Source organism: Hevea brasiliensis, chromosome 1, assembly GCF_030052815.1.
Source record: "Hevea brasiliensis isolate MT/VB/25A 57/8 chromosome 1, ASM3005281v1, whole genome shotgun sequence".
Taxonomy (NCBI): Eukaryota; Viridiplantae; Streptophyta; class Magnoliopsida; order Malpighiales; family Euphorbiaceae; genus Hevea; species Hevea brasiliensis.
Window position 1 is genome coordinate 830,947 of NC_079493.1, and position 27,260 is coordinate 858,206.

General features: G+C 29.0%; 2 protein-coding genes and 2 long non-coding RNA genes across 8 annotated transcripts; 2 read left to right on the top strand and 2 right to left on the bottom strand.

Moving 5' to 3' along the window:
* The first annotated feature begins 416 nt into the window (after positions 1-416).
* LOC110664692 (CEN-like protein 2) lies at positions 417-1,674 on the top strand. The gene is made up of 4 exons (XM_021824456.2): positions 417-761; positions 907-968; positions 1,319-1,359; positions 1,449-1,674. The coding sequence occupies exons 1-4, from the start codon at positions 561-563 to the stop codon at positions 1,664-1,666; spliced, it is 522 nt and encodes a 173-aa protein (XP_021680148.2). The 5' UTR covers positions 417-560; the 3' UTR covers positions 1,667-1,674.
* Positions 1,675-6,321: 4,647 nt separating this feature from the next.
* Positions 6,322-7,432, bottom strand: LOC131169075 (uncharacterized). The gene is made up of 3 exons (XR_009142065.1): positions 6,979-7,432; positions 6,575-6,676; positions 6,322-6,490 (listed from the first exon to the last, which is right to left on the bottom strand). It is a non-coding gene; the product is annotated as an uncharacterized LOC131169075 (long non-coding RNA).
* An 843-nt stretch (positions 7,433-8,275) lies between these two features.
* On the bottom strand, positions 8,276-14,361 carry LOC110664688 (uncharacterized). Of its 5 annotated transcripts, none has more exons than XR_009142029.1 (3): positions 14,137-14,361; positions 9,777-13,839; positions 8,276-9,067 (listed from the first exon to the last, which is right to left on the bottom strand). It is a non-coding gene; the product is annotated as an uncharacterized LOC110664688 (long non-coding RNA). The 5 variants fall into 5 exon arrangements; XR_009142057.1 differs by having other exon boundaries at positions 9,777-13,396; positions 13,780-14,361; XR_009142034.1 differs by having other exon boundaries at positions 9,777-13,182; positions 13,318-14,361.
* Positions 14,362-22,034: 7,673 nt separating this feature from the next.
* On the top strand, positions 22,035-25,360 carry LOC110664678 (zinc finger protein WIP3). The gene is made up of 2 exons (XM_021824443.2): positions 22,035-22,732; positions 24,469-25,360. The coding sequence occupies exons 1-2, from the start codon at positions 22,145-22,147 to the stop codon at positions 24,907-24,909; spliced, it is 1,029 nt and encodes a 342-aa protein (XP_021680135.1). The 5' UTR covers positions 22,035-22,144; the 3' UTR covers positions 24,910-25,360.
* Positions 25,361-27,260: the final 1,900 nt, after the last annotated feature.

Genomic DNA, 27,260 nt, shown 5'->3' on the forward strand with positions numbered 1-27,260 from the left:
TTACATTTATTAATCTGGAATCTACTTTTCAGAATTTGGAATGGAAATGTTAAAACCAAAAACTAATAGTAGTATGGAAGTTTCGAAGATGGAGGTAAGGAAGAAGACGAATGAAAGTAATGCAAAGGTCTTTCTTTCATTTCACAAAATGATGAATTATAGCTAGCAAATGTTACAAAATTACTAATGCCCACTATAGAATGTATATGCTCACAGGGTCACAGTAAATTAGAGAACATTCTCATGGTAGAATTTTCACTGAACCTTATTGTAAACAACAAAAGACTAATAAATAATTATATATGCAGGTAACCCCACCATCCCTTAGCTTCCGTGGGTCTTGGCCAAACCGACAGTATAAATCTTAAAAAAAAGAAAAAAAAAAAAACCAACAGTATAAATATGGAGGCCTGCTTCCACCCCCATTGCCTTACAAGAGAGATTGTCAAGAAGAGCTAACAAAAACCAAGCAAATTTAGCTTATATATCCACTCTCAAGAATTCTCTCTCTTTCTCTCTCTCTCTCTCTCTCTCTCTCTCTAATCTTTCTCAAGTCTCTAATGGCGAAGACAACAGATCCTCTGGTGGTTGGGAGGGTAATTGGAGATGTAATTGATTATTTCACCCCAATTGTGAAAATGACAGTCTCTTATAACCCCAACAAACAGGTTTATAATGGCCATGAGCTTTTCCCTTCTGCTGTAACTCAGAAACCTAAGGTTGAGGTCCAGGGAGGTGATATGAGATCCTTTTTCACTCTGGTATTTCTTCTTCTTCTTCTTCTTCTATCTATAGCCATGTAAAAGCTAAGCTCACTCTTCTTTACACACATATCATGTGAAACTTTATTTTATCACTTTTCATCAATATTATTAATTGAAAAAAAATCAATATTATTAATTGCAGGTCATGACAGACCCAGATGTGCCTGGTCCCAGCGATCCATACCTGAGGGAGCACTTGCACTGGTATAGCATACTATACAGAAACCTTTCATTTACAATTCAGAGCAGAAGAGAGAAATGAAAGATTTGGCCAACCAACCTCAGTTTTTGTGTCCTATTTCAAAAGGGCATTTGGTTTTGGATTTTGGACTTTGGCATAGAAAAAAAAAAGAAAAAGAAAAAGAGTAAAAGGAAGAAGAATATAGTACAAATATAGCAAAAATAGAAACGAGAACTGATTTCATCATTTCCAGATTTTCACAAAACTGAAGTACAAGCATATGTATAAAAAAGAAGAAATGGTAACAAGTACTATTTAGAAATACATATACAAGTGTGTACTAATGGTTAAACTTGATTTGACCACGTTACAGGATAGTTACGGACATCCCAGGCACCACTGATGCCACGTTTGGTAAGCCCCAAAAAGAGAATCGATGATAAAGAAATGAAATTTCTTCTTTATCTGAAAATGAAAAGTAACACGAAAAAACTTTTCTGCAGGAAGGGAAGTGGTGAGCTACGAGATGCCAAGGCCAAACATAGGGATCCATAGGTTTGTTTTCCTTCTGTTCAAGCAACGAAAAAGGCAAACAGTGACCACACCAAGCCCAGGGGATCATTTTAACACCAGAAAATTTGCAGAGGAAAATGGACTAGGCCTGCCGGTGGCAGCTGTCTTCTTTAATGCTCAGAGGGAAACAGCTGCAAGGAGGCGCTGAAGAAAAAGGTACGCAGAAAGATAAACACTCGAGTAGACTTATGACTTGAACTAATAATTTAATGATATTCTTTCACATCATTTCTAATTTAAGAATAATTATAGATAATTGATAAGTTTATCCATTAATTAAGTTTACTTAAAAATTTCTCACGCAGAAAACAGAAGTGAAAACCAGCTGCAATAATGGAGACCTTAGCTACTGTCATCCGCTGTTTCGGCAACTGATCTATTATTACATATTATGCATGTAATTAGGTATTAACTATCAACTTCAAGTTTGTATCTTGATTAATGAGAAGAAGTTGTTTAGCTAGAATAAAGTTGGGATCCATATCTCCTTGATGAGCCCCAATTTAGTGTCCTGAGAAATTAAAGGCTTCTTCTTCTTCTTCTTCTTCTTCTTCTTCTTCTTCTTCTTGTGAAAGCAAATGAACCCTTGTTATATATTCTCAGTTACTATGAATAAAAATGGGTATTAGCCAAAAGTATATACTGTATTCATCGTTTATGTTAATGTTTATTTCCATAAAAATTTTCTCTTTTATTTTTATTTTTTGAATTTTTTTAGTTCCCATTGAAACTCATTAGGTTTCATTTTTAAGTTATGTATGCATAGGTTTTTAAAATCGTTAAGTTTCAAATTTTAATTGGATTTAATAAATAAAAAATATTACATATATTAAAATTAAAAATTATAAAATAATTGTAACAATTGATAGAATAAATCATTTGATATTAGGTTAAGGGAAAAAAAAAAAAGGTTTTGAGTAAGGGACTGCAAAAAATTAAGATATTTTTATTATTTTATTTTGTAAAATAAAATAGAAGTGAAGGGAAACACATGAATGCCTTCACCATGTATTATATATTTGACAATCTATAGCAACCTTTCTGCAAATTTCCTTCTTTTTTTTCATATATATATATATATGTGGGGAGGTGGGGGGGGGGGGGAAGAGTGAAATGCCAATAATAATTAATATATTTATTTAAAATTAAAATATTATAATAAAATAATTCACTTATACAACTTAATTCAGCAATGACATTGTATTTTTATGATGATTGAACATCTTTAAAATCTTTTCATACATTATATTAATCTTAAAAGAAATGATATCAAATTATAAAATTTGAATACATAATTTTAAAAACACTCACGACTAAAAAAAATAATAATAAATTGAGTAAAATAATTTATTATATTAACTAAAAAATTGAAAAAAAAAGTTAAATTATTGATGAAAATGACTATGTTGTTCAATTTTGATATATTTTTATTATTATTATTACTTCATAAAAGATCTTCTCAATCTTTCAGCAGTACATAATGAGTGAGAGTGAAAGGCTGCAAATGGTGTTCTTCACATTTTTTTTGCTTTTACATTTTCATTGGGTGAATTTTTAGACTGATTGACATAATGCACTATCACACTATGCAATTCAGTCTTAGAATTGGAAAGTTCTGGCCATGCTAAGATCCCATGTCAATTGGGCATAAGTGTGTATTTATAAACTTATAAAGGTTAAGATGTTTTGATAATATTATTATAATTTTACTAAAATTCATATTTCTTTCTTAAAAACAAGTATTTTATATTTTAAAAGATGCAATTTAATTAAAATAATAATTTGTGTTTTCATGCAAGTTCTATTCAATGAAATGTATTGACATGATTAGAATCTCTCTAAAGTCTAATGTTGCATTCAAGTAGCATACTAAATCTTCATAGCATGTAGATCTGAGCATAGTTAGAATTAGATCTAATATTAAATTATAATCCACCTATTTAAATCTCTTTTTATTTCTTCCTGAGTCAAATTGAATTCACATTGATAAATTAGTTTAATTATTCGATTTACTTTGATTAAATTTTTTATTCTTAATAAAAATTTCAATTATTGAATTGCCTCAAATCAAATTAAAATAAAAATTGAACTGAAATTGTATATGATTTTCAAATTTTTTTAATTTTAAAAAATATTTTTTAAGATATTTAGAGTTTTAAAGAGAAAAGTTTATTAATTCATCAATTTAATGAGTTAAAACATAAAATTTTTTTGAAAACTTTTAAAAATCATATTTTAAAAACCTTTCACTTTTTCAAACATAAATTCAGATTTTTAAACTATTTTTTCTAAAAAAATTCTAATTGAAAATTTAAATAGACAAAACTCGGGTGGTTTGATTCGAGCATATGATAAGACAAATCGATTGGGAATTGAAATTAAACAATGATTCGCAAACCTGAATCGAATCAAAACCATGGATCTTATGAGCGATTAGTCTTGAACTGGACTTACTGAAAATGACAATCAAAACCAGTTGAAATGAAAAAACAAGAGACATTAATCTAATTAAACATGGCCAGATCTAGGGGCTATCGAGCTCTAGGGCTATCCAGCTCTATAGTAGGTACAGTCATTCCAAGAAGACATGATTGGGCTTAGGAATCCGAACCAGAACTCACCATCTGCAAATCGAAACGTGTTGGTTGGTCGATTAGGACGTTGTGTACATATATAAATGCAGCATCCTTTCAGTCTCAGGTCTGTGGGGCACGGGGGGACACCTTACATTCTTCGATTTGGCAGCACATGTAATGCCATGTTAGCATCTCTATAAAAGGACTCGCCTGCTTTCGCAACAGCCTTTTTGACCTGTTGCATCCAGCCCAGCCTTTAGAAAGTAGGGACAAGTTCACATCATATCAAATATGCTTGGCTTTTACTTAAGGTAAAATTATTATTCAAGTCCTGTAATTTTACTAAAATTAATTATTTAATTTTTTTATTTTAAAAATTACTATTTATTTTTTTTAATTTATTAAAATTTTTAATTTTTTATTAATTTTATCATAGCTAATAAATTTTAATGTTAATTAAATTTACTATTTAATTTTTTTTATTTTATAAAATTAATCAATTAATATCTATATTTTAAAAAATATATTAATTAATATATATGTAATTTAATTTTATTAATTCTCTGGTTCATTTAATTATTTTATATATTTTCTTCTATTTATTTCTTTTTTATTATCTTTTATTTTTCGCTTTTTCTATTTTTTTCTCTTTACATCTATGCCTTTTTCTCTCTCTCTCTCATTCTTACTTTTTTTTCCATTTCTTTTAATATAAAATCATATAAACTATTTATTCAATTTCCTTAAATTTTCACTTAATCAAGAAAATAATCTAAAAAAATTATTTTTTAATAGAAAAAATACAAAAAAGATACCCAATAATTTGAAACTTAAACAATTTTTAAAAAATACAAATTCATATTTAGTCACCATGGTTTAAGAATATATTTTTTAAATATGGTGATTAATTAATTAATTTTACTAAAATAAATAGATTAAATAATAATTTAACTGATATTAAAATTTATTGACTAATAAAAAATTTGACTAAAGAATTAAAACTTTAATGAAAAGCAAAATACATAAATTAAATAGTATATATTTTAAAATGCCAATCAAGGCGTTAATTTCATTAAAATATATGAATTAAATGATAATTTTTTTAATTTAATTTAATTTAATTTAACCTAAAAACAGACACAAATGCAACATTGAAATATATAAGAGATTAATGATGCAATCTTTCATTTAAGTTTAAGAGGTTAGTGATCAACATAATACCTTTTTTTTTATCGCCCACATCAAAGCAAACAATGAATATTGATTTTGGTGTTGATTACCCTAAATTTCATCACCCACACCCAAATTAATGGAGGGATCAAATTATTGAAAAAATTAAAAATAAGGAAAATTGTGAATATTGTAAAAACTCAGAAACTATATAATAAATTTTTTTTTTTATTTAATTTTGATGAAAGTTCAAACTTACATTATGTTTGAGTTGGAGAAAGGAAAATAATTAGAGGAAAATAAAAAAGATAATAATGATTGGAGGAAAATATATTTTTCCTCTTATGTTTAGATAAAGAGAAAAAAATATTAGAGTGAAAGTTGCTTTACGAATCGTAAAATTATAATTTTATCTTAAGTTAAAGAAATAAAAACTTATAAAATATAGAGATATACTTATAATTTTTTATATTTTCTCCTACTGTCCTCCACCGTTTTGGAGAGAAAGTAAAAGTGGACAAAAAAATTTTATTTTCTTCTCAAAATTTCATTCCCTCTTTATTTTTTAGCAATCCAAACACAAAATGATGAAAAATAAAATTATTTTTCTTTCAAATTTTCTTCACTCTCTTATTTTATCTCTATCCAAACATACTATTAATCTCGTAAAGAAGAAGACATTATATAACCATGTAGCCTTGGGATTGAGAAAATAGGGAGAATGCAAATGTTTAGATATAGGAAGAGAGTACAATAGTCAATAACATATAATTCGTAGGAACTTGGAACTACTCTTGGCAACTTCACTTTATACTTCCTGGGAATTTGGACCCGTCTTCATTTCTTCACATGCTTATCAATTCGCAATTCTTTTACTAAATTTCCACTACTTCTATCACATCTTTCTTTTTAGATTCCTCAACTTGCTCTTTCAATTTTGTGGCCACTTGTATTTAATAATTTTTATAATTTTAAATTATTAAATATTGTCAAATTTAGTTGTAAAATATGAAAAGCAAAATTGACACTATTTGCTGCTCACTAGATCCATTAGCCATTCTTCAAAACAGTTGAATGGTAATAGTAACTGTAAATTATATGACAATATTTTTCCAGTACAAAAGATGCTTCTCAACTAATAATGGCATTCTTCCAAATTTCTTGATTTGATTGTGCGACTTATCCTTTCGAAGCCAAAAGTTTACTAGAAATAAGTCTATGATGATCTACAACAATAATATAATGTAAGCTGATGCTGTAATTGTGGAAAATAATAAAAAATGAAGAGAACAAGATTTGAATGAGAGAACCCGGTTAATATGTGCTGCAACACAAGGAAGAACTAATAGTCCAGATTCACCCAGTGCACCACTCAGTTGTTCCACTACAGCTACAACAATAAGCAAAGCTTTCTGCAGAACCAGGCAAATTAGTGGGAAAAAAAATAAATGAAACTCCTGTTGAAAGCAGTCATTAACATAAATGAAGCAGATGCTGATGTCCAAGTTTGAAGTGCCAAAATATAGCATGGCAATTACAACATATAGCGTTTCCATTTCTTCCTTATTACATTTCTGGAAAAAATAAAAAGAATCAGATAAAAGAAAATATATGATATTAAGGATGAAATGCTTCACATGATAAGAGCATCTTACATTCAACACCAATTAAAATAAACAAAATTGCCGTTTGTTATGTGAGAGGGAACACTAACCTGAGTTCAAACAATTAAGAGAGTCTGGGTATTCTCTTTCTTTGCAAAAAATGACTCTGCCACCAAATATAGTTGATAAGGTTTGCAGAGCAATGATGTTAAAAGCCAGTAAAGTAAGATGAATGAATCTGCAAGCACAAGGAGATAGAAACCTTGTCAGGCATTCAGATTTCTTTGATATTTAAGAATGGACTTAGTAGATAAGATTTTGGCAATGGAAATCTACTTGATAGAAAATAGTTTCATTCTGTCTGCATTAACACAAAGAATCTGGGCATGACAAAGAAGAGATCTCAACAAAACTAGAAATAGCACATTGCTCCACAAAGTGTATGGGCATTGGTCCATGGTAATAAATTGGCTCAAGAATAATATCCCTTGCACAGGAAGTTCTAGTCTAAATATTAGTCACTGCAGCACTGTGTTTCTCCTGTTTTAACATATATTTTCATGTCCCTTTTTCTATTCAGGTCCTTGAATTAAAATGCACCAACTTTGTAACTTCAAGATTTTATTTTCCCAGTGCAATTCCACTGATTCTCACATCTTAAGTCACCCAGTGCAATTCCACTGATTCTCACATCTTAAGTCACTCTTTTGCCCCATACTGATATGACTAGTGTACAACTTGATGTGTCCCAACCGCAAGTGCACGGATCGTTCAAGTAGTATAAAAAAAGATATCGTTCTTACGAAGTGTTGTGTTTTCAATTGAATTTTTGATGTAAAATAAAATATGTTAAACTTGTATTTTAATCAAATTAATAAAAGAAATTTAGGAATTTGAAGCATAAAGTATGAAAATGCAAAACTAAATTTAAACAGTGACTAATTTAATAATTCGCAAAATAAAGAAATTGATAATATTAATAATAAAAATTAATAAAATGAGATTAAACTAAATACTCAAAAGTAAAATTCTAAGCAATAATTGATAAAAGACGATTCTGGAGATAAGGGTTCATATTTAAGTCATTTTGGGATTTTCCCTAGCTAGTTCAATCCATGAAATTTATGGGTTTAAAGGAGATTAATTCTAAAATCCTTTGAAAACTCTTTTGAGTGAGACAAAGAGTGCCTTAATTAACGTAATCCTACTTTCATGGAGTTAAAATTAATTCTTTAGTCAATCTATTAAAACCCTCTTAACCCTTAGTCTATTTCTAGATCTAAGTTAATTAAGTCCAATTTCTTGATTAACTATCACTTAGTTTTCTCCTTTCGGTGCTTCAACCAAGGATTAAGAACATAACTTAATGAGGCTCTTCATTAAGCATGTGAATAAGCACACAAGAAATGAATTAAACCTCATAAATTTTATTAAATTGGGACTAACCCAGTTCAAATCCGCAAAAATAATTAAAATATTACATCCCTTACTCCAGAATCAAAGAAAACTACTCACAATCCATGTTTAACACAAGAAATTCTAAGTAAAAGAGGAAATAAATCTTGAAAATAAACTAAAACTAAAGAAACTCAATACAAGAAAGGTATGAAATATGCAAGAAAGGAAAAAAAACTCAAAATCTGTCTAGAAAAATGGAGGGGTGACATTTTAGCTCCCCTTTGTGACTCTTCAGTTGCTGCTCCTCTTCTTTTATTTTTTTTCTCCCTTTCTAAAATGGGATAAGGGCCTATTTATATCTTTTTCTCTGACAAGGAGCCCTAAAATGGTGTGTTTTTATGAGGGAATCTTCTGTCAGCTCATTATGAAGACTTTATGGAACTGCATAAGTGGACTATATAAGTTATGCAGTCCCTTATGCAGTTTTCGGCTGGTTCCTGGGCTCTCTGTACGAAGCTGCATGAGCAGGGTGCAAGACTGCATAAGTTATGCAGTTTTCCGTTAGGTCGCATAAGCAAGGCGCGAATCTGCATAAGTTATGCGGCAACTTATGCAGATTTCGGCAAGTTTGGAACATTGTTTCTTCTCCTTGTGCAGAACTGCACAACTTATGCGGCAAGTTATGCGCAATTTGGCCAATGCATACTTCAACTTTGAAACTTGTTTTTGACATCTTTGGCTGTAGAAATCACTCCTTAATGGCAAAATTTCTTTTTTAGTCCCTCAAAAATACCATTTTTCCTACAAAACAAAGTAAAATTACAAATTAATCCAAAATTGGCAATTATGAAAAATTATCTAAATAACTAATGAAATTAGCTAAAAGTGACTAACAATCAAATAAAATGGCCATGAAATTAAACCTAAATGACTATGCAAAATGCATATATCACAACTCAATTGAACAGTATAGTATTTTTGTCATTCCCTGATTCTTTATTTATGATGTGGACCTAGTGTCTAATAGAACTGAACAGTGAAAAAGAATTCGTTTAGCCAAACTCAACTAGTTTGGGATTAAGGCTTAGTTTTTATTGTTGTTGTTTGTTCTATGATTGTTTATTTAGAATAAAAAGTGGACTTCCATTCTTATCAATCCCAATAGTGCAAGGACTTAGACAGTTTTATTTTCCCTTCTTTGTTGGCTATTCCATATTAAAACGTCTCTGAACAAACAAATATCAATTGCATGTAGGGAAAATGTTCTAGGCTATGCCGAAGCTTGACCAAATCAGAGTGTACGGTATAAGCATAAATACAGAGAATCACATGATTGTGGTACACGGAGCTGATCAGAAGTGCAAAATGCCATCTTTCCAAAGGCTAACCATGGAAATTGCATAAACTATAGAAACTTTAATAAATTTTGTTCAGAAAATTTTGTGAAAGCAAGGCACATAAAGAGCTCATGAGATAGAATAAAAGTTCAGACGACAATCAAGTAACTTACATTCCCATCCCAATAGCTTCAACGAACACTAGTGGCTTGACCATTAAAAGCAAGGGTCTAGATGTACTTACTTGCATCCACAGGGTCTAAAACAACAAATAAAACAAAAAAATATCAGAGCAAAATTATATAAAAAGAAAAAGAAGTTAAAAGTATCCTTTAATTTAGTATGGTAAAAAATTCAACAATAAACTTCCAGTACTATTTTTGTTAACTTAATTATTGTAATCTCAATAGAGTCCCACAAGCTACCTGCAACATATGTATAATCCATGCTGTTCAATGAGCATAATTACAGTTGCCAAGGCTAAACAATACTAGGTCTGACGTATTGCTAATTTGCTACCTAATCCCAACTAACATATTATAGGGTAATATATATTTTGCATTTGAATTTACCCAAACAAAGAGGACGAAAAAGGTAATGCGCTTTTCTTACAAATATTTAGTATTGTGAAGAACCATAGAAGGATAAAATACTTTCTAGGGTGAGGAGGATGGTATTGGCTACTGAGAAAACTCTCTGATTTTTATCAACGTATGCTGCCAAACATATAGGACAGTTTTAATCAAACATACATATTTGTAGTGCGTAAAGAATGATAGTTATTTCATTTTTTTCTGGAGCGTATATGCACACACACACACATATATCCAATAAATATAAAAATTTCATTATTCTTTCAAAAAAAACCTCACTTAAAATCCAGAACACGAATGCAGCAAATACAGCTTCATTTCATTATCTAACAGAGCAGATGGGCATTGTTTTGTTCTTTTTACTATTTTTTTTTTCCAAGTGGGGAAGATGGCCTATGTTCTTGAGTAAAATATGAAATGCAAATAAGGGAGCACAGAAGAGAATCCAACTAATTACCCACAGCAAACAAGAAAGGTTTGCTCAAAGGATTACCTTTAAAGCTATTCCAGACTACCTGTGAATGAAAAAGCACATAAAAATCCTGCAAATTGTGAAAGAAACAAGATACAAATAACAATGATGTAATGGTAATATCCAACAGATGTCTTCCTGGAACTTTTTCAACATCACTATAATCCAGAAAACTATAAAGAAAATAAACAAAAGGAAGAACTATTAAAAATGAAGAAATATGCAAATATTTTTTAATTACTTTCGGCTTTCAAGAATATGATAGCAATCGCAAATTATGGACTATTTCCCCTGCACATTTAGTCCATTTTTTTATAACAATTTTTCTTAAAAAATGGAAAGTTAAGATCCTTTTAACTATTTGTAATCACAGCCTGTATCACAAAGCTTAGCTCAGCCAGTGGCATAGGAGACGATCCAGTTTATAGCATTGCTGCAGCAATAACTCGGTTGTTATAGAATGCTTGGAATCAAGTATGGAAGCCATATCAATAAGTTGGTCAAAATACTTCCTACTCCATCTCCTTTGGAAGTTTCAGCAATATTAGTTACTTCTAAATACATTGCTTATGAGTTTTGAAGTCAAATTGAGTGTACAGGGTTTGATAAAAATAATCAAATAAGCTTTCATGCCTCTATTGAATCACTTCTAGTCTGGAAAACCTTTAAACAGTTTTGGAACTTAAACCATCAGGAGACGATCTAAACTTGCATGCGTCTATTTAACAATTTTCTAATTTCTTGACAAAAATTTAGTAATACCAAAATTACAAATGAAAATACTTCAAAGAGATAAGTAAAAGAAAATAAAAATAACTTTTTTTAGAATAGATTAACTTAAACAGGGGGAGCTAGAAGGTTCTGCTCCTTGTCATTCTAAGGTAGATACAAGAACTTAACTAAACAAACATGATGTTCTAACCTCCATGGTAAGTAAGAAAAGGGAAGAAAAAACCATTAAAGAGTAATACATATCATCTTATGCAGCTTAGTAGAGGCACAGAGAGAGGCTGAGTTGTTATTCCCAAAACTTAAAGGTACATTTATTGTTAATCATCAAAAAGAAATTGATTCATAATCTATTAAAAACCCATCAATAGAACTATTTCATCCTTAGTACATAACATAGTCATTAAAGGCTCAAGGCGCACTAAGGCACCAAGGGGTCCTGGAGCCTAGGCGCAAGGCATAGGGCACAAGCGCATGTGTGAGCGGGGTGAGGCACAAAAGCAAAATAAATAAAAATCCATAAAAGTCAAATAAATGTGATGTTTTTTCTTTTTTTCCTTTGGCATATATCTTGAAATAGGTGTAAATGTAACATTTTTTTTTTAAAAAAAGATAATAATAGAGCGGTAGAGTTGAAAATAAAAATATGGGAGGCTTGCAATCTTAGGTGTGTTGGTTTGATGAGATTTTGATGACTAGTTATCATTAGTGATATACTAATTCCAAAAACTTTTTAGTGAGTCAATATAAAATTCTTATTGATCGACAAATATCAGGGTTCAAATCCTTGGCATAGTAGTAATCAAAATATATAAATTTTTGGGATAAAGGCTTGAATTGAGTTGAAAAATATTAAGTTTAAGTGGTAGCACTTTTTACCAATGGAAGTGCTTACTAAGGTGAAAATAAAGAAAGCATGCCTTTCTAGAACCTTGTGCCTGAAACAAAGGTGCACGCCTAGGTGCATAAGGCATTAGGGTTGGAGCCTATAGAGCCTTGAGCCTGAGGCATGCCTTTAATAACTATGGTACATAAGTTAACAATATTTAGAATATGTCCAAAATGAGGATTATTAATATGAGCAAAGGCAAGGAAGGAACCTTTCCCAAAACCAAAGGAACAACAAGAGTGAAAATTAGACTCCAAAATAGCTTTCCAATTGGCATGGATACACCAAGACCATCAGTTAAAAGCCTTGAGATCCAAAAAGGAACCTATGGCATCAAACAATCATTAGCATACTATAGTGGAGATTAGAAAAATATGAAACACAGGAATATATAAATGAACGATAGAAGGCAGTATGTATATCTAATCCAGAAATTTTGAGGTGTATCTGCATGAAAGGAGGTTGTGAAAAGCTATAAAAGAGAATTTCCAATCAAACAAGTGTGTAATATGGTAAGTCGGGAGAGAATGAGCTGCTGGTGCAGTTCATAAAGTTCTAAACTTAATGAACTCCTGATTAAAAATACTGGCATTCTAAGAGCAAGTTTAAACTTACGGTTAGAACACCTAGTAAATTAGAAATCACTGTCATTGCGAGAGCAAGAGCAGAATTCTCACCAACAAGCTGCAATTATATGGGAAATACCATTACCGATATTATGCATTACACGGTACATATCCTTATTGAGAATATATATTTAGGCGGTGTATTACAGGAGATATATTTACAGTCAAAACAAAAGGAAGGGAGATCAATGAGAAGAAGTGAAAATGCATACTTGTGTGAGTGCAACTCCACTTGATGATGTGGTTGGCATACAACAAAAGATAGCCAATCTTGTACCAAGAAATCCCAAGATCAATGAATTCTCCAAACACAATGCTATTGTAATGACACTAAGCTAATTAAAAATATATCCCCCTATTAACTGGTCCATAGGAAAAAGGACAGTTTTATTACATTCAGCATACCTGTTATAAACTCTTGAGGTGCAAGTTGAACTTGGAAAATTAAGCAGGAGAAGAAAGGACTAAGCAATAAGATAGATGCCTGGTATGACAGAGACAGACGTAAAACTACTTAGATAAAATAAAATAACTATAGAATAAAGCTATAAATCATGAAGCAGCAGTAGTTGTGCCTAGTTTGGCTTCTAGTAGTGGCCCTATCAGCTCACCTTCAACACAACCTATCTAATGTGAATAATATGAAATGCACCTACTTTACAAGATAATTAGAAAACAAAATATTCCTACTACTTCATGACTGGACTGAGCATAAAAGGACAAGGAGTAAAAAAAAAAAATTCTCATATCAGTAGCAACTTCATAGGGAGAGGGGAGAATAAATAGCTACAACCTCACCACTAGCACAAAATCAACAAGATTGAAACCTGAGAAGTGGACTAGGCACATAAAAAATTGGGGTCATACTAGCCCAAATATTGCCACAGGCCAAGCTTCTGCAACTTCTCCAATTTTTTTACCCTGCAACTTTAGCCCCACAAAATTATAAAAGAAATTAAGAAAATTGTTTAAAAAACTAAACTAAAATAAAAAATCATGAAATCCTCTAAGTTGAAATTTGATCCATTCTCTAAATTAAGTTAGATGCTGCAAAATCTAACAGTGTTCTTGTGAAATTTGATCCATTCTCTAAATTGAAATCCTCGTTGCGTTTACTTCCATCGAAATTTCCTTGTAAAAGCAGATTATTGTATTACATTTAAGCCTATGAAACCCATTTTTTCGATTTCAGGAAATGAGAAGCAGGAAGGAGAAGAGAAAAACCGCATCGGATCTTTCAACCGCAAGAACAATTGATCGAGATGTCCTACAGTTGAAAATAGAGACGAGGGAAACGCCGGAGAATAGGGAGGTTTTGGGGCAGAGAAAAGATTGCGAAAAATGAAACCGGCGGCTAGCGGAGGTAGAGTGAATCTTGAGGTGTGTAGAATGGTGGCGGTTGCCTCCATCACTCCTCCAAGCGTGGAAGTAGCAGCACTCACAGATGCTTAACGGTGGCGGTTATTGGAATATTCACTTGTGGTGTATTTTATGAGGAATTATTAGGTGCACCCGGTGCATATATACCTTCTCTAATAATCACGTGGGATTCATTTCTTATATAATAGGAAGGACTCACTTTCTGTGAGAGAGGGAGCACTATATTTTTTAGTGCTCCTGGTGTACCTAATAATTACCCGTATTTTATATCTTTTCTCCAAAAGGTGGTATCTTAGGCACGTGACTCACGTGCAATGGAATTATGGAAAATTTTTTATTTATTTTATTTTTTATTTTCTTAAAAAAAACTGATTAATTAATTTCAATTAAGTCAATAATTATATTTTTTAAATTTATTAGGCTTTAATTACTTTCAAATTTTAATTACATTTCAGTTCATCAAACATTAAATTTTTAAATTAAAAAAATATAATTTTTTTAATATTTTTATTTTTAAAATAATTGTTGATTAAAATGTTAATTTTATTGATATTATATTCTTATTCTTAAATTTGTCTTTTTTTTTTCCTCATTTAACATGTGATAAAATGAATATTTATTTTGTTAGGAGATTTATTTAATTTTTAGCCTTCCTCCTAATTCACTACAATTTATACTCACCTAAAAATTTTAGAATATTTTATAATTTAATATTTAAAAAAATAATAAAAATTATAATTTAATCTCTATATTTTTAATAAAAAAATAAATATATTTTTTAAATATATTTTTTAATAGAATAGTCCTTCTGTTAAAATTTATGATTAACCAACCATAAATCAAAATATTAAATTCAATTTTAAAAATTAAATTATTATAAATATTAAAATTATAAATATTAAATTATTAAAAAAAAAATTTAATGTATTTATTGACATTGAGGGGGTAACTCAGTTAGTCAATATTCTATCTAAATTCCTTCGGTCCATAACGCTTACGGTCTTTAACTGTTATATTATAAAGAGTTGAAGTTGTGATTTTACTAATAGTTTAAACGTTTGATTTAATAATTTATATCATAATCGAAGTCATTGGTTTAAATTCTTGGCACAGTAGTAATTAAAATATTACAATAATTTTAACATTAACAGAAAATATATGTTAATGACTAACTTATTGAGTTTTTTTATTTTTTATTTTATTTTATTTAATTTGTTTTAGAAGGTTGTAGGCTTTTCGTTTATCCTTGGGGTTAAGAAAAACCACACCTTAATGGGCTCCTTTTGCTCCATATAACACAAGACCCAATGGGCCAATTTCTGTCAACATTGATACAACTGCAGACAGATGGGTGTAAAATACTGGAATTTGCATTAATAAAATTTCAAATTTAAGTCTTTTTCCCAAATTTTATTGGAATTGAGCCCATGACTCCCTCTACCATAGCATATATATATATATATATATATATATATATATATATATATATATATATAGGTCTAATAATTTATTATATTGAATTTAATATCCTTTTTTTTAAAAAAATCCAGAATTAATTTTAGGGTTAGCTAGTCAAGTGAATGATTAAGGCAGCGCCCAATTTTATAAGGTGGTGAAAGTTTCTTAATTTCAAAGTTGATATTAAATTCAATATAATAAATTATTAGACCTATATATATATATATATTAATGATCAATTAATTATGTAATTATTTTTTTATTATTTTTATAATAAATTTAATTATTTTTAATGTTATATTAAATAATAAAAAATAATTTTATAAAAAATAAATCACATTTCTCAGTTTGGTACACTTCCATTGAGAAAATGCAATTAATGAGGACATCAAAGGGAGAGAGAGACCCAAGTCAAGTCAAGTCAAGGCGGCTATTTTAGCTATATATTTAATAAAAATTCTATTTGAATGTTCAAAATTAACGTTTGGTGTTTGTTTAATGGTGCAGAAATTTAGGATTTAAATTTTGATAATTTTATTTTTTTTAATAATATCAAAAATATGAAAAAATTTTAAAAAGAGTGATTTCTTTTTCAATTATTTTTCTTTTTAGATAAATATGCGAATATGCGAAGCATATTTATCATGGTAGTTTAAGAGTACAAAAAAATTTATTACCTCAGTTTACATGGATAATATTTAATAATTTTATTTTTAAATACTAGCGACGTAATAATATAGACTCTTAAATATAAAAAAAAAAAAAACTCAAACCCCTATTAATAAGACGCGCAAATAATAAGTACTAAAATGTGTTTTTTCTTTCAATAAATCATAATTTTCCTTCAAAATTAACGTTTGGTGTGCAGAAATTTATGATTTAAATTTTGATAATTTTATTCTTTTTTAATAATATTTAAAATATAACAAGATTAAAAAAGAGTGATTCATCTATTTCATTATTTTCCTTTTCAGCTAAATATGTGAATTGTATTTGCCATATTAGTTTAAGAGTATAAAGAGACTTATTACTGTAATTTGGTCCTTAAATACTAACGACGTAACTTAAATATGAAATAAAAAATTTAAGCTCCTATTAATAAAACGCACAAATAATAGGTGCTAAATTATGCTTTTTCCTTCCATAAATTATTGAAAAAAAATCAAGTCTATAAAATTGGGTGGATTCAAATATTAGCTCCATCCATCATTGATGAACAAGGCAAGCTTCAAAGCAACCTCGATCAAATTGGACAAGTCCTCATGGAAATTAAGAAATAATTTTTTTCAATTCTAACTTTGGAATTAGATCTACTTAGAAAGTTGAGCATTAGAAAGTTGATTGCAATAGGATTGCTATATATGCCATCTGGGTCTAAGTTGTTTTGTTGACACAAGACTTGCCAAGAAATAAAAATTTGTGATCAAAATGATGATATTATATATAGAATTGGTAAACACCTATATGAATCAACTCATTGCATTGACCTCTTACTTTCTTTTCTCATTGCTAAAAAAATTCTTTTATGAAAATTTTTTTATGTGGGGAATATATTGAAAGGGTCTTATTGAAATGTATTTCCTCATACAATGATGATGAGAAATAAGAAAAAATTTTAAAATATAACCGTTATAACAGTCATATTATGATCATTGATTATAATAAATTCTATCGTAATAAATCATTAGAATTTAATTGTTACACTTAATAAATTCTTAAAAAGAAGTAGGGCTGAGCATTCGGTTCAAACTGAATTATCCAAATCGAATTAACTGAATTATCATATTTTAGAAATCGAATCAAACAAAAAAAAATGAAAATCGAATCGAACCGAACCGCTCTATTTCAGTTCAATTGGGTTCAAACCAATATGTTTTGAGTTTTGATAGATTTTTTAATTTAGACTTGATAATTAATGAAATTAAATAATTTATATATATATATAATTACAAATAATTCATAAATTCTCTATAAAAATAAATCAATTTAAAAATTAATAAAGCAATTCGGTTCAGTTCGGTTCGGTTTAACCGATATTTTTTCTCTCTAAAATCAAAATGAACTGAAATAATTAAAATTTTTAGAATGTAAAATTGAACCGAACTGAATCGAATTATCTTAAAAATCGAATCGAATTATCTTAAAAATCGAATCGAATTACCAAATCAAAATGATTATGTTTAAGTCGAATAGTGCTCACTTCTAGAAAGGATGCTTCCCACCACAAAGATTATAACCAAATATGCTAACAATAGAAAAGTCTATCGACTCTATTCTTAAAAAGAAAAAAAATGATTTCTGAGCTGAACATATGAGGAAAAATGAAGTCAAGTCAAATTATAGAGAGGAAAGTTTTTCATATTTTCCACAATTTCGGCCACATTTATGCACCCATCCATTACTCAAATAAATATCCCACATTATATTTTAGTTCATTGAATTTGACTAAGAATTAAATATAAAATCTAAAATAATTAAATATATTATTGAATTATTTATTTATTTTTATATGTGATTTAAACATGAAATCATATCTTTGAAGACTATTTTATTATTAAATTAAAATTTATCAATTATTTTAATAATTGTAATAAATAAAAAAAAAATATAACCTCAACATTTCTACGATGAAAACTCTTTTCATTTCTCGTCGATTAAAAGACTGAAAGGATTTTTGCTTTCTTGTGATTATTCTTTAGTCTTCGTCGTTGTGCTTAATTTGTCATATGATTATTTTTGTCCATTGCATCTAAGATTGTCTTAATATATATATATATATATATATATATATATTTTTTTTTTTTTTTTGGACGGGATCTGTTCATATATATAGTAGGTTGCATAATTTTTTATATGAATAGAATAATGATAATAAATTTTCGTAATTATGCTTAGGGTCTGTTTAATAATATTAGTATTTTAATAGTTGTTAGTAATTTTGATTGTAATCAAAACACTAAACGCTACTTTAAAAATTGTTATTGAACAATGCTTGGTAGATATATTAATTTTTTTTTTTTTTTTGCACAAAGGAAAGCAAAATTCAAAAAAAGCTACAGCACAACTCTAAGATATGAAACATCACAAGCATCATGGAAAAGCCATTGCCTCAAGCTCTCAGGCGGCTGCATAAGGAAATGAATCCCTAAAGGAAAAGATTGAGCTAAATCTACAAGTCTATCAGCACATTGATTTGCCTCACGATAAACATGGTTGATTTTACAGTCCCAATCCAGATGAAGAAGTTGTTTAATAGACAATACCAACGATGTCGGAGCCCCTTGAGGCAAGGAGTCGTCGTTCGCCATTAGCTACTGTCAAACTATCACAATCAACATATAAGTTTAATTAATAATAAACCTTAGCATCAAATGTTTATTCACTGGCATTAAATTTGATGTATTTGATTTAAATAAAAAATTTTAATTATGTATTTAATAGCTTATTATTATAAGTTTGCGAAAATGTGAATTACATAAAAACAAATTATGAAATTAATTATGTAAAAAAGCTATATATATTATATACCCATAAACAATTTTGAGTGAAGTGTTGATGCAATGCACATTAAATAATAATAATAAAAATAAGCTTAAGTAAACATCATTATAATTAATGTAATTTATTTATGTGGACTAGCTAGCTAGGCATCAATAGATGTTTCCTCAAAGCCTTGTAGGTATGTCGGTTAGTGCATAGCTATGAAATCACTTAAAAGTGCAAAAATTAACCCATTCATATGTAGCCAAAATCCCAATCATTTTAATTTCTTTCTACTTTTTCTATTTTAATTTCTTTCTACTTTTTCTTTGAATTGTTGATTTCATTCTACTACAACCTCCATTCATGTAACACTAGCTTTAATTTCTTTTGCCACGTTTTTGCTTCAAGTGTAAGTAAAGTTTTGCATTACTAGATAATGCTAAAACTTCTTCCTTTAATTATACTTTGTTAGTTAATTATCACATAATTAACTTAATCAATCAATTAATTTAAGTAACTAATAACTTTGTTAGATTATTATTTTTTTTAGAAAATAAAAAATACATCTTTCATTTTACTAAATGAAGACAAAATACAATATAATTTTTCATAAAAAAATTTAATATAAATCATTTATATAAAATATAATAATAATTATCTTGATTTGAAGGATTTAATTATATTGACAAAGCATTTGAGTTAACCAATTCAATAAGAAACTCGCTCCACTCAGCAGTAATTTACCACTATTCGACTCAACGGTTTTTTTATACATTTTACTTTTTGACTCTATGATTTTTTAACAAATCTTAAGAAGGATCCGTATCTTATAGAGCACTCTTCTCTAAAAAAAAGTAAAAAAAAAACTTATCAATAAAAACGTATAATAATTTCATTAAAGAAGCAAACACAGCAAAATCACACACTCAGTATTCATCAATAAGGATAAATTTAAGAATTTGTTCACTCAAGATCTATCGATAAATTTAAAGAGATATGTCTAAAATCAATTCAAAACATATGTAAATCTATTTCAAAAGGACATAAAAGGGAGGGGGTTAATGTCACGGATGAAATATACTCACCGTAAAAAAGAAAAGGAGAAAAAACAATGAGAAAAATAAAGAAGAGAGGTTTTTAATTAAAAAAAAGGCTAACTAATTTTAATATTTTTAATTAATATATTTAAAAAAACAATATTTTAATAGTAGCTTCAACACTAATGCGTGCCACTAAATCAAACTTATGCATGTAAGTCATGTATGTATGGCTTGACATAAGGTCCAACAAATAGGCTTTTACAATGCATGATTAATGAATGAAAGGGGAAAAGAGTAAAGGCTACATATATATTAGAAATCAAGGGGAAAAAAGGAAGGGAGTGGGGTTTGGTGCTAGAGAATCATAGACAATGCATATAAGATACATAAAGAAAAGGTTAAAATAAAAAAAGAGAGAGAAAAGGCAAGCTATAGCCTCTTCTTTCATCCCCTGAAAATCCGCTTAAGATATCTCCTTTGTCGGCAAATATTTCAAGGTTTCAACCATTACCTTGTACCCTCCTAGGTAACTATCCACAGAGTTTCCATAATTTTGTATAGTAGTGTGCATGGGGTCATCTCTTCTACACGTTTGTTCAAAGATTTTAGCCATTTTCTTTCACTGACGCTATATCTTTAATTTCTTCTAAAAATATATTAAAATTTCATTGACACTATTACTCCTTTAAAAATAATTTAATTTTTTTTTAATTAAAAAAATATTTTTTATTAACTAATTTTTCTGAATGTTTCAAACGCTAGAAAATATGAAAAATATTTTTAAAAAACAAAAGTATACTTGGTGATTACAGCAAGTTTTGGCGAGATTATTTGCGACTTGATTACTTATCACAAGCGTTGTACTTTCTCATCCTTTAACGCGGCTATAAAGTTCAATAACCACATGTGTTTAGTTGGAGCCTGGAGGACTCTGCCATAACAAATCTCCATACACAATCTTATTTTCAAATTGGTTAATTAGAAAGTTCGATTTTCTCTTATGGATTTCGTGTGGTGTGAGAAATTTGACATTAGCGTTTTGTTCACATACACCCACTAATTTAAGATGTATAATGTCATTAGCATAGCAGTTAATGAATATATATATATATATGTCATTCTCTAGCCATAAGATGTTATAATGAGGGAAGTTAAACTACCCTAAGCATAAATTTAAGCATTTAGTATTAACATTCCTTGAATGTCCATGATTAAGTTTGTTTCTGTTTTATATCATTTCTTTTAGGTATTGACCAAATGCTCCTTGCTTCCATGTGTGAGGTCATGCACTCTCAATATGTCAATGTATTTTATGATAAACATTTATATTCCATGAGCCAAATTCCATGATCTCCTACCCCAAATGAAAATATTAAATTTATTAAATATCTAAATTTTTAAAAAGAATGAAGGGTATCAAAATTTTGAAATTTGACATTATTTATTGGACTATTGACCTACTTTTTTAATCTAAACATTATATTGAAAAATTTAATTATTTATTTTGCCTATAATAATAATAATAATAATAATAATAATAATAATGTATAATTATATTCAAAGTTAATTATAGCATTGTGACAAATAAATAATAAATAGTCCAAAAACTAATCTAGGATTCTCTTCATTTATTGATCATTCCCATTTTTGCATGTCATTTTCCCTAACCCCACCACTAATGTCTCTCTTTCTCTCACTCAAGGTTGAAAAAAAAGGAGTAGAGGAGAAAGATTTCCTAAAAGACAAACTAAATTACCTTTCAAAAACCATCCATTAAGTAGTGCAAAGCTTTCCCACATGAAGTCTACATATAAACCATCTCAGGGAGAGAATTCAAGACCTTCTCTCTTTCTCACTTCTCATCACTAAACATGGATTTATGGAAGGAGGGCAACAATCTCTGCTTTCTATCTCCTACTTTCATTGAATGGCTCAAGCCATCTTCCTCCTCCTCTTCCTCTTCCTCTTCACTTACCTCATCATCATCATCTTCTTCTTCCGTGACTCAACAAATTCAGCTCACAAACCCTATGAGCATACTAAAACTTCCTCTCTTGTACCCGCAAGAACAACTGCCTCATCAACAGCAAGAATTTGTGAAAGAAACCGTCGAGTGCTTGCCTCTTCTAAGCAGACTCTCAGAGGATAGTAAAACATTGAAAGAGGAGGGTATGAGGGTGCAAGAAACTAGTACTGTTGGAGTTAAAGAAGAGAATATTACAGTGGCCTTGCACATTGGACTGCCTAATAGTGGTGGAGATTCTCAAGTCGAGACAAAAGTTTTTGACTTTAATAAGGAAGAAGAGCAACATGCCATCAAGAAAAGCGTCCATGGACACTGCCCCTTCAACACAGAGAATAGGTTTTGGATCCCAACTCCAGCTCAGATCCTTATAGGGCCTATGCAGTTTGAGTGCTCCATATGCAGCAAAACCTTCAATAGGTACAATAACATGCAGGTTAGTAATCAATTTTTCCCAAACATATATTTTCCCTAATTAATCTTCATCTCTATGCCAATCATCTGCTCTTTGGACATACATAATTAAGGATTTAGGTATGCATAGATTCATCAAGAATGATTATAAATTGTTATTGCGCATGCATGATTCTCTGTTTTTTTTTTTTTTTTTGGAGTTTTCCAATATTTTCTCTTTGGCCCTACATATTTCTCTTTGATATTTCCCCCACTTTTTTGATTTTATTTGATGAGATAAATCTAAGATTAATATGCATACTGCATGTTTTTCTATCTCTAAATACAGTTGGTGTTGAGAGAGACAGACTTAATAATTTTTAACAAGTAAGAAAATTGAGGGCAAAGTAGCAGTTCAAGAGATTGTATTCTACGTGAGGACAAGCTGTAAGTTGTAATTAACTAACACAACGCATCTGGTTAATAAGATCATGTAAAGTTGTTGATCCTTTAGTAAAGTGAAACTATCGTTCATAATTTTGAACAATTAATAAAAAGAAGATCGACATGATCATTATTAATTAATTAAAACTTATTTGCCTTGAAAATAAACCTGCTGAGAGGGACTAATAATGCAAATTTATCACTTCTTCCTCTTCTTCTCCTCCTCCTCCTCCATATAACAGTCCAATTTCATATGTGAAAAGTTTAATACTTGCACATACATTTTCAAGGATAGTAGCAACTATTTTTGTCTTTTTAATTTTCTTTTTTTGTTTGCAACTTGTACTATAATTACTATTTAGACCCTCTTCTATGAGTTCATATATATATATATATATATATATATATATATATATATATATATATATATATATATATATTATAGACCCTTAATAGTGTCTTGTGTTATTTTAATTATTGATTATTCTTTTAAAATAACATAATTTTATAAAATGTAAAGCCAATTATATTAGAAATAGATTGAAAATTTGAAGTTAAATTGTTGATATATTCCATTCCCTTCAGCTAAGCAAATTAGTTCTCTTCTCTATCATTGCTTCCCCTTATGTGTGGAAGCTATGGGAAGAAAGGGAAAGTTGGTGTAAGTGGAAATCTCATGAAATTAACCAAAGCAGTTAATAATTAAGTAGAAGAGAATGATTGAAGACATTAAAGTGGAGGCAAGATTGCCAAAAAAGAGATACAATAGTAAAGAAGTTGAAAATGATTATACCAAGAGGGCAATATATTTTGTTGCAAAAATTATCTAAAGATAAAGAGAAAAGTAGCCCCCCCAGCGGAATGGGAAAGGGGTTTTGCTACTTTATTGGATACTCATTCCTTTAACTAAAAACAATTCCCATTGTTTTTAATTAATTACCCATCCACAACTATTTAACCAGAATAAGTGCGAGAAATTATTCATTAGAGGATCAAATCTAGAGTCACTTCCTAGCATATCAATTGATTGGAAATCCTAAAATCTTGCAATATAAGCACTTGATTAATGAACAATTAAGTTTATTTTGGTATACCATAGTGTGTGTGTGTATATATATATATATATATATATATATATATATATATGTATGTATGTATATATATATGTGTGTGTAAACTAATTTAATAAGAAATATTTTGTAAATTTCAGACCTTTTTTACTTATAATTAGAGTCATTCTCAGATCAATTTATACACACCGATATTAAGTTCATATAGGTGATTAAGTCCTAATTTATAAGAAAAGAGAACTTTAATCCTGATTGGTGTGCGCAGATGCATATGTGGGGACATGGATCTGAATTCAGAAGGGGACCAGACTCACTTAAAGGAACACAACCAGCAGCAATGTTGAGGCTACCTTGCTATTGCTGTGCACAAGGGTGCAAGAACAACATCAACCATCCAAGAGCTAAGCCATTGAAAGATTTCAGGACCCTTCAAACGCATTACAAAAGAAAGCATGGAGCAAAGCCATTTATGTGCAGAAAATGTGGGAAAACATTTGCAGTTAAAGGAGATTGGCGAACCCATGAAAAGAATTGTGGAAAGCTATGGTATTGTACTTGTGGTTCAGATTTCAAGCACAAAAGATCACTCAAAGATCACATTAGGTCTTTTGGTAAAGGCCACTCTCCTCATCCTTCTCTTGAAGGTTTTGAAGATGACAAAGATTGCATCACTACTGGCTCTGAAGAAGATGAATTTCTTCGCTAGAAAAAGCCAACCAACTGATGAATCGATCTTCCCTCCCTCCTTTTTCTTTTTCTCGCTTGTTTTTGGGGTTGAATATATATATAATATCTGCTAATTATACGCACCTAAGCTTGTGCTCAGTAACAAAAAATTCTCAGGAGAATGCATGAGAGGGAGCGGTTTGCTACGGAGCACTTGCTGCTGGAAGATGATGAGCAGATTACTAATAAAGAAAGACAGCAAGATTACCTCCTCAAGTGGTGATGAAGTCGATGAATTTTCTTCTCCCTGTGATGTGATGATGATTATGATGATGATCATCTCCAACATTAATTAATTTGGTGGAGAAAATTTGCCCGCTTCATTGTTAATTAACTGGTAATCTTTTTATTAATATACACTGATTTTGTTTGTTGTTGTACGTACTTGTCAATTTGTGTTCTCATCATTATAGAATTTTCTTATTGAAAAATTGGCAGACTCCTCCAGATGATAAGATGCATATATTTTGTCTTCTTGTGAGTATTCCAGTAATGACGATGAGAATTTCAAATTTTAATATAATTTTTTAAAAATTGAATATTGAAAAAATATATTAATGAGTTTTAATTCAGTACTTAATTTATTAGGACCTTACTTGAATTTCTGTCAAAATTAAATAAATTAAAAAAAAATAATGTTGTTATGTCAAGTAAAAGTGGATAAAAAGTGAACTTTCCACCTGAAATGATATACCACCACAAACATATCTTACATATTTATTTATTTATTTAACTCTATTTGAAATTTGAGATTGTAATCATATAAATGACGCTAATATAATTTAAATAAAGTTCATTATTTTTTATTTTGCTAATTTAATTATTTTTTTAAAAGGAAAATAATTTTTATCTTGATTTTTAAAATTTTAATATAAAATATTATTGACAGAGAATAATTTAGTAAGTCAGATTCTTTTGACTTATAGCATTTGGACTGCTATGCTATAAAGAGTTAATGTCGTAATTTTGCTATCAATTTAAATTTTTGACACGATAATAAGCACTTAATTTTATAATTGGTATCTGAGTCGAGATTTTAAGTTCAAATCCTTGAGATTATTATTAAGTGAGGATAGCTCAGTAGACTAACATTTATAAAAATTAGAATTGCACTTTTAATTAGGGATGAGCATTTGGTTCAAATCGAATCAAACCGAACCGAATTAAAATGGATAAAAAAATCGAATCGAACTGAACCGCTCTATTTTGATTTAGTTAGGTTCAAACCAATCGGTTTTGATTTTTGATTGATTTTTTAATTTAGACTTGATTTTCAAGCTATTTGATCTAATTTTGATTTTGGTTTGAACCTAATAACTATTAATTAATGAAATTAAAATATATATATATATATATATAATTCATAAATTCCCCATAAAAATAAATTAAATTAAAAATTGATTCAGTTCGAATTGGTTCAATTTGAATATATAAAATTATTATTCAGTTTGGTTTTGTTTAATCAATTTTTTTTCTCTTCAAAATCAAACCGAACCAAAATAACAAAAATTTTTATAATATAAAATCGAATCAAACCTATTGAACAGAATTAATTTGATTCAATTTAATTTTTCAATTTGAACCAAAATCTGCTCACCCCTTCTTTTAATATGATAATAAATGCTCAATACTATCAATATAAAAATAAAAAAAAACTAAAATTATGTATAAATTTAAAGTATAAAATGTTTATAAAAGTAATGCAAAATTATAAAATATGAAAAAAAAAACTTTATAAAAAAAATAAGTGTTAAAATTTTTAATTTTGAAAATGTAATATAATATAAAATTATTTTTAATGAAATGAAAAAATATATAATTATAATATAAACTCAAAGAACAAATTGTTAATTGGGTCCAGACATCTTTCCATTAGAAACGCGCATCGTTGTCCACCGAACAAGAAGAAATGGAGTTGGTAAGGCAGTCTCACGTGCTGAGCATGCACATAATCACATCTTTAGAAGGAGAAATTTTAGAATCTAACTGTTATTTTTTGTGGGCATGTGATGTGTAATATCAAATCAAATATAAATCAATACATATATAAACATAATTGTTGATTTTTAAAAAGAAAATAATTGTTTGTTATTTATAATTTTAAAAAAAAAATTATTTTTATATGTTTATTTATTTATTATTAACTTACCATGAAATTTTCTACATAAAATCATTATTGTACTCTATAATTATTTCTTTAAAAATTGTAATATGGCTAATGAAAGTGAGTCTACATTCACATGCAATATAAGAAAAAGAGTAAAATCTAATCATTTAGAACTCTCAAATTTTAATTTTAATATATTTTTTAAATTTCTTATAAATTTACTG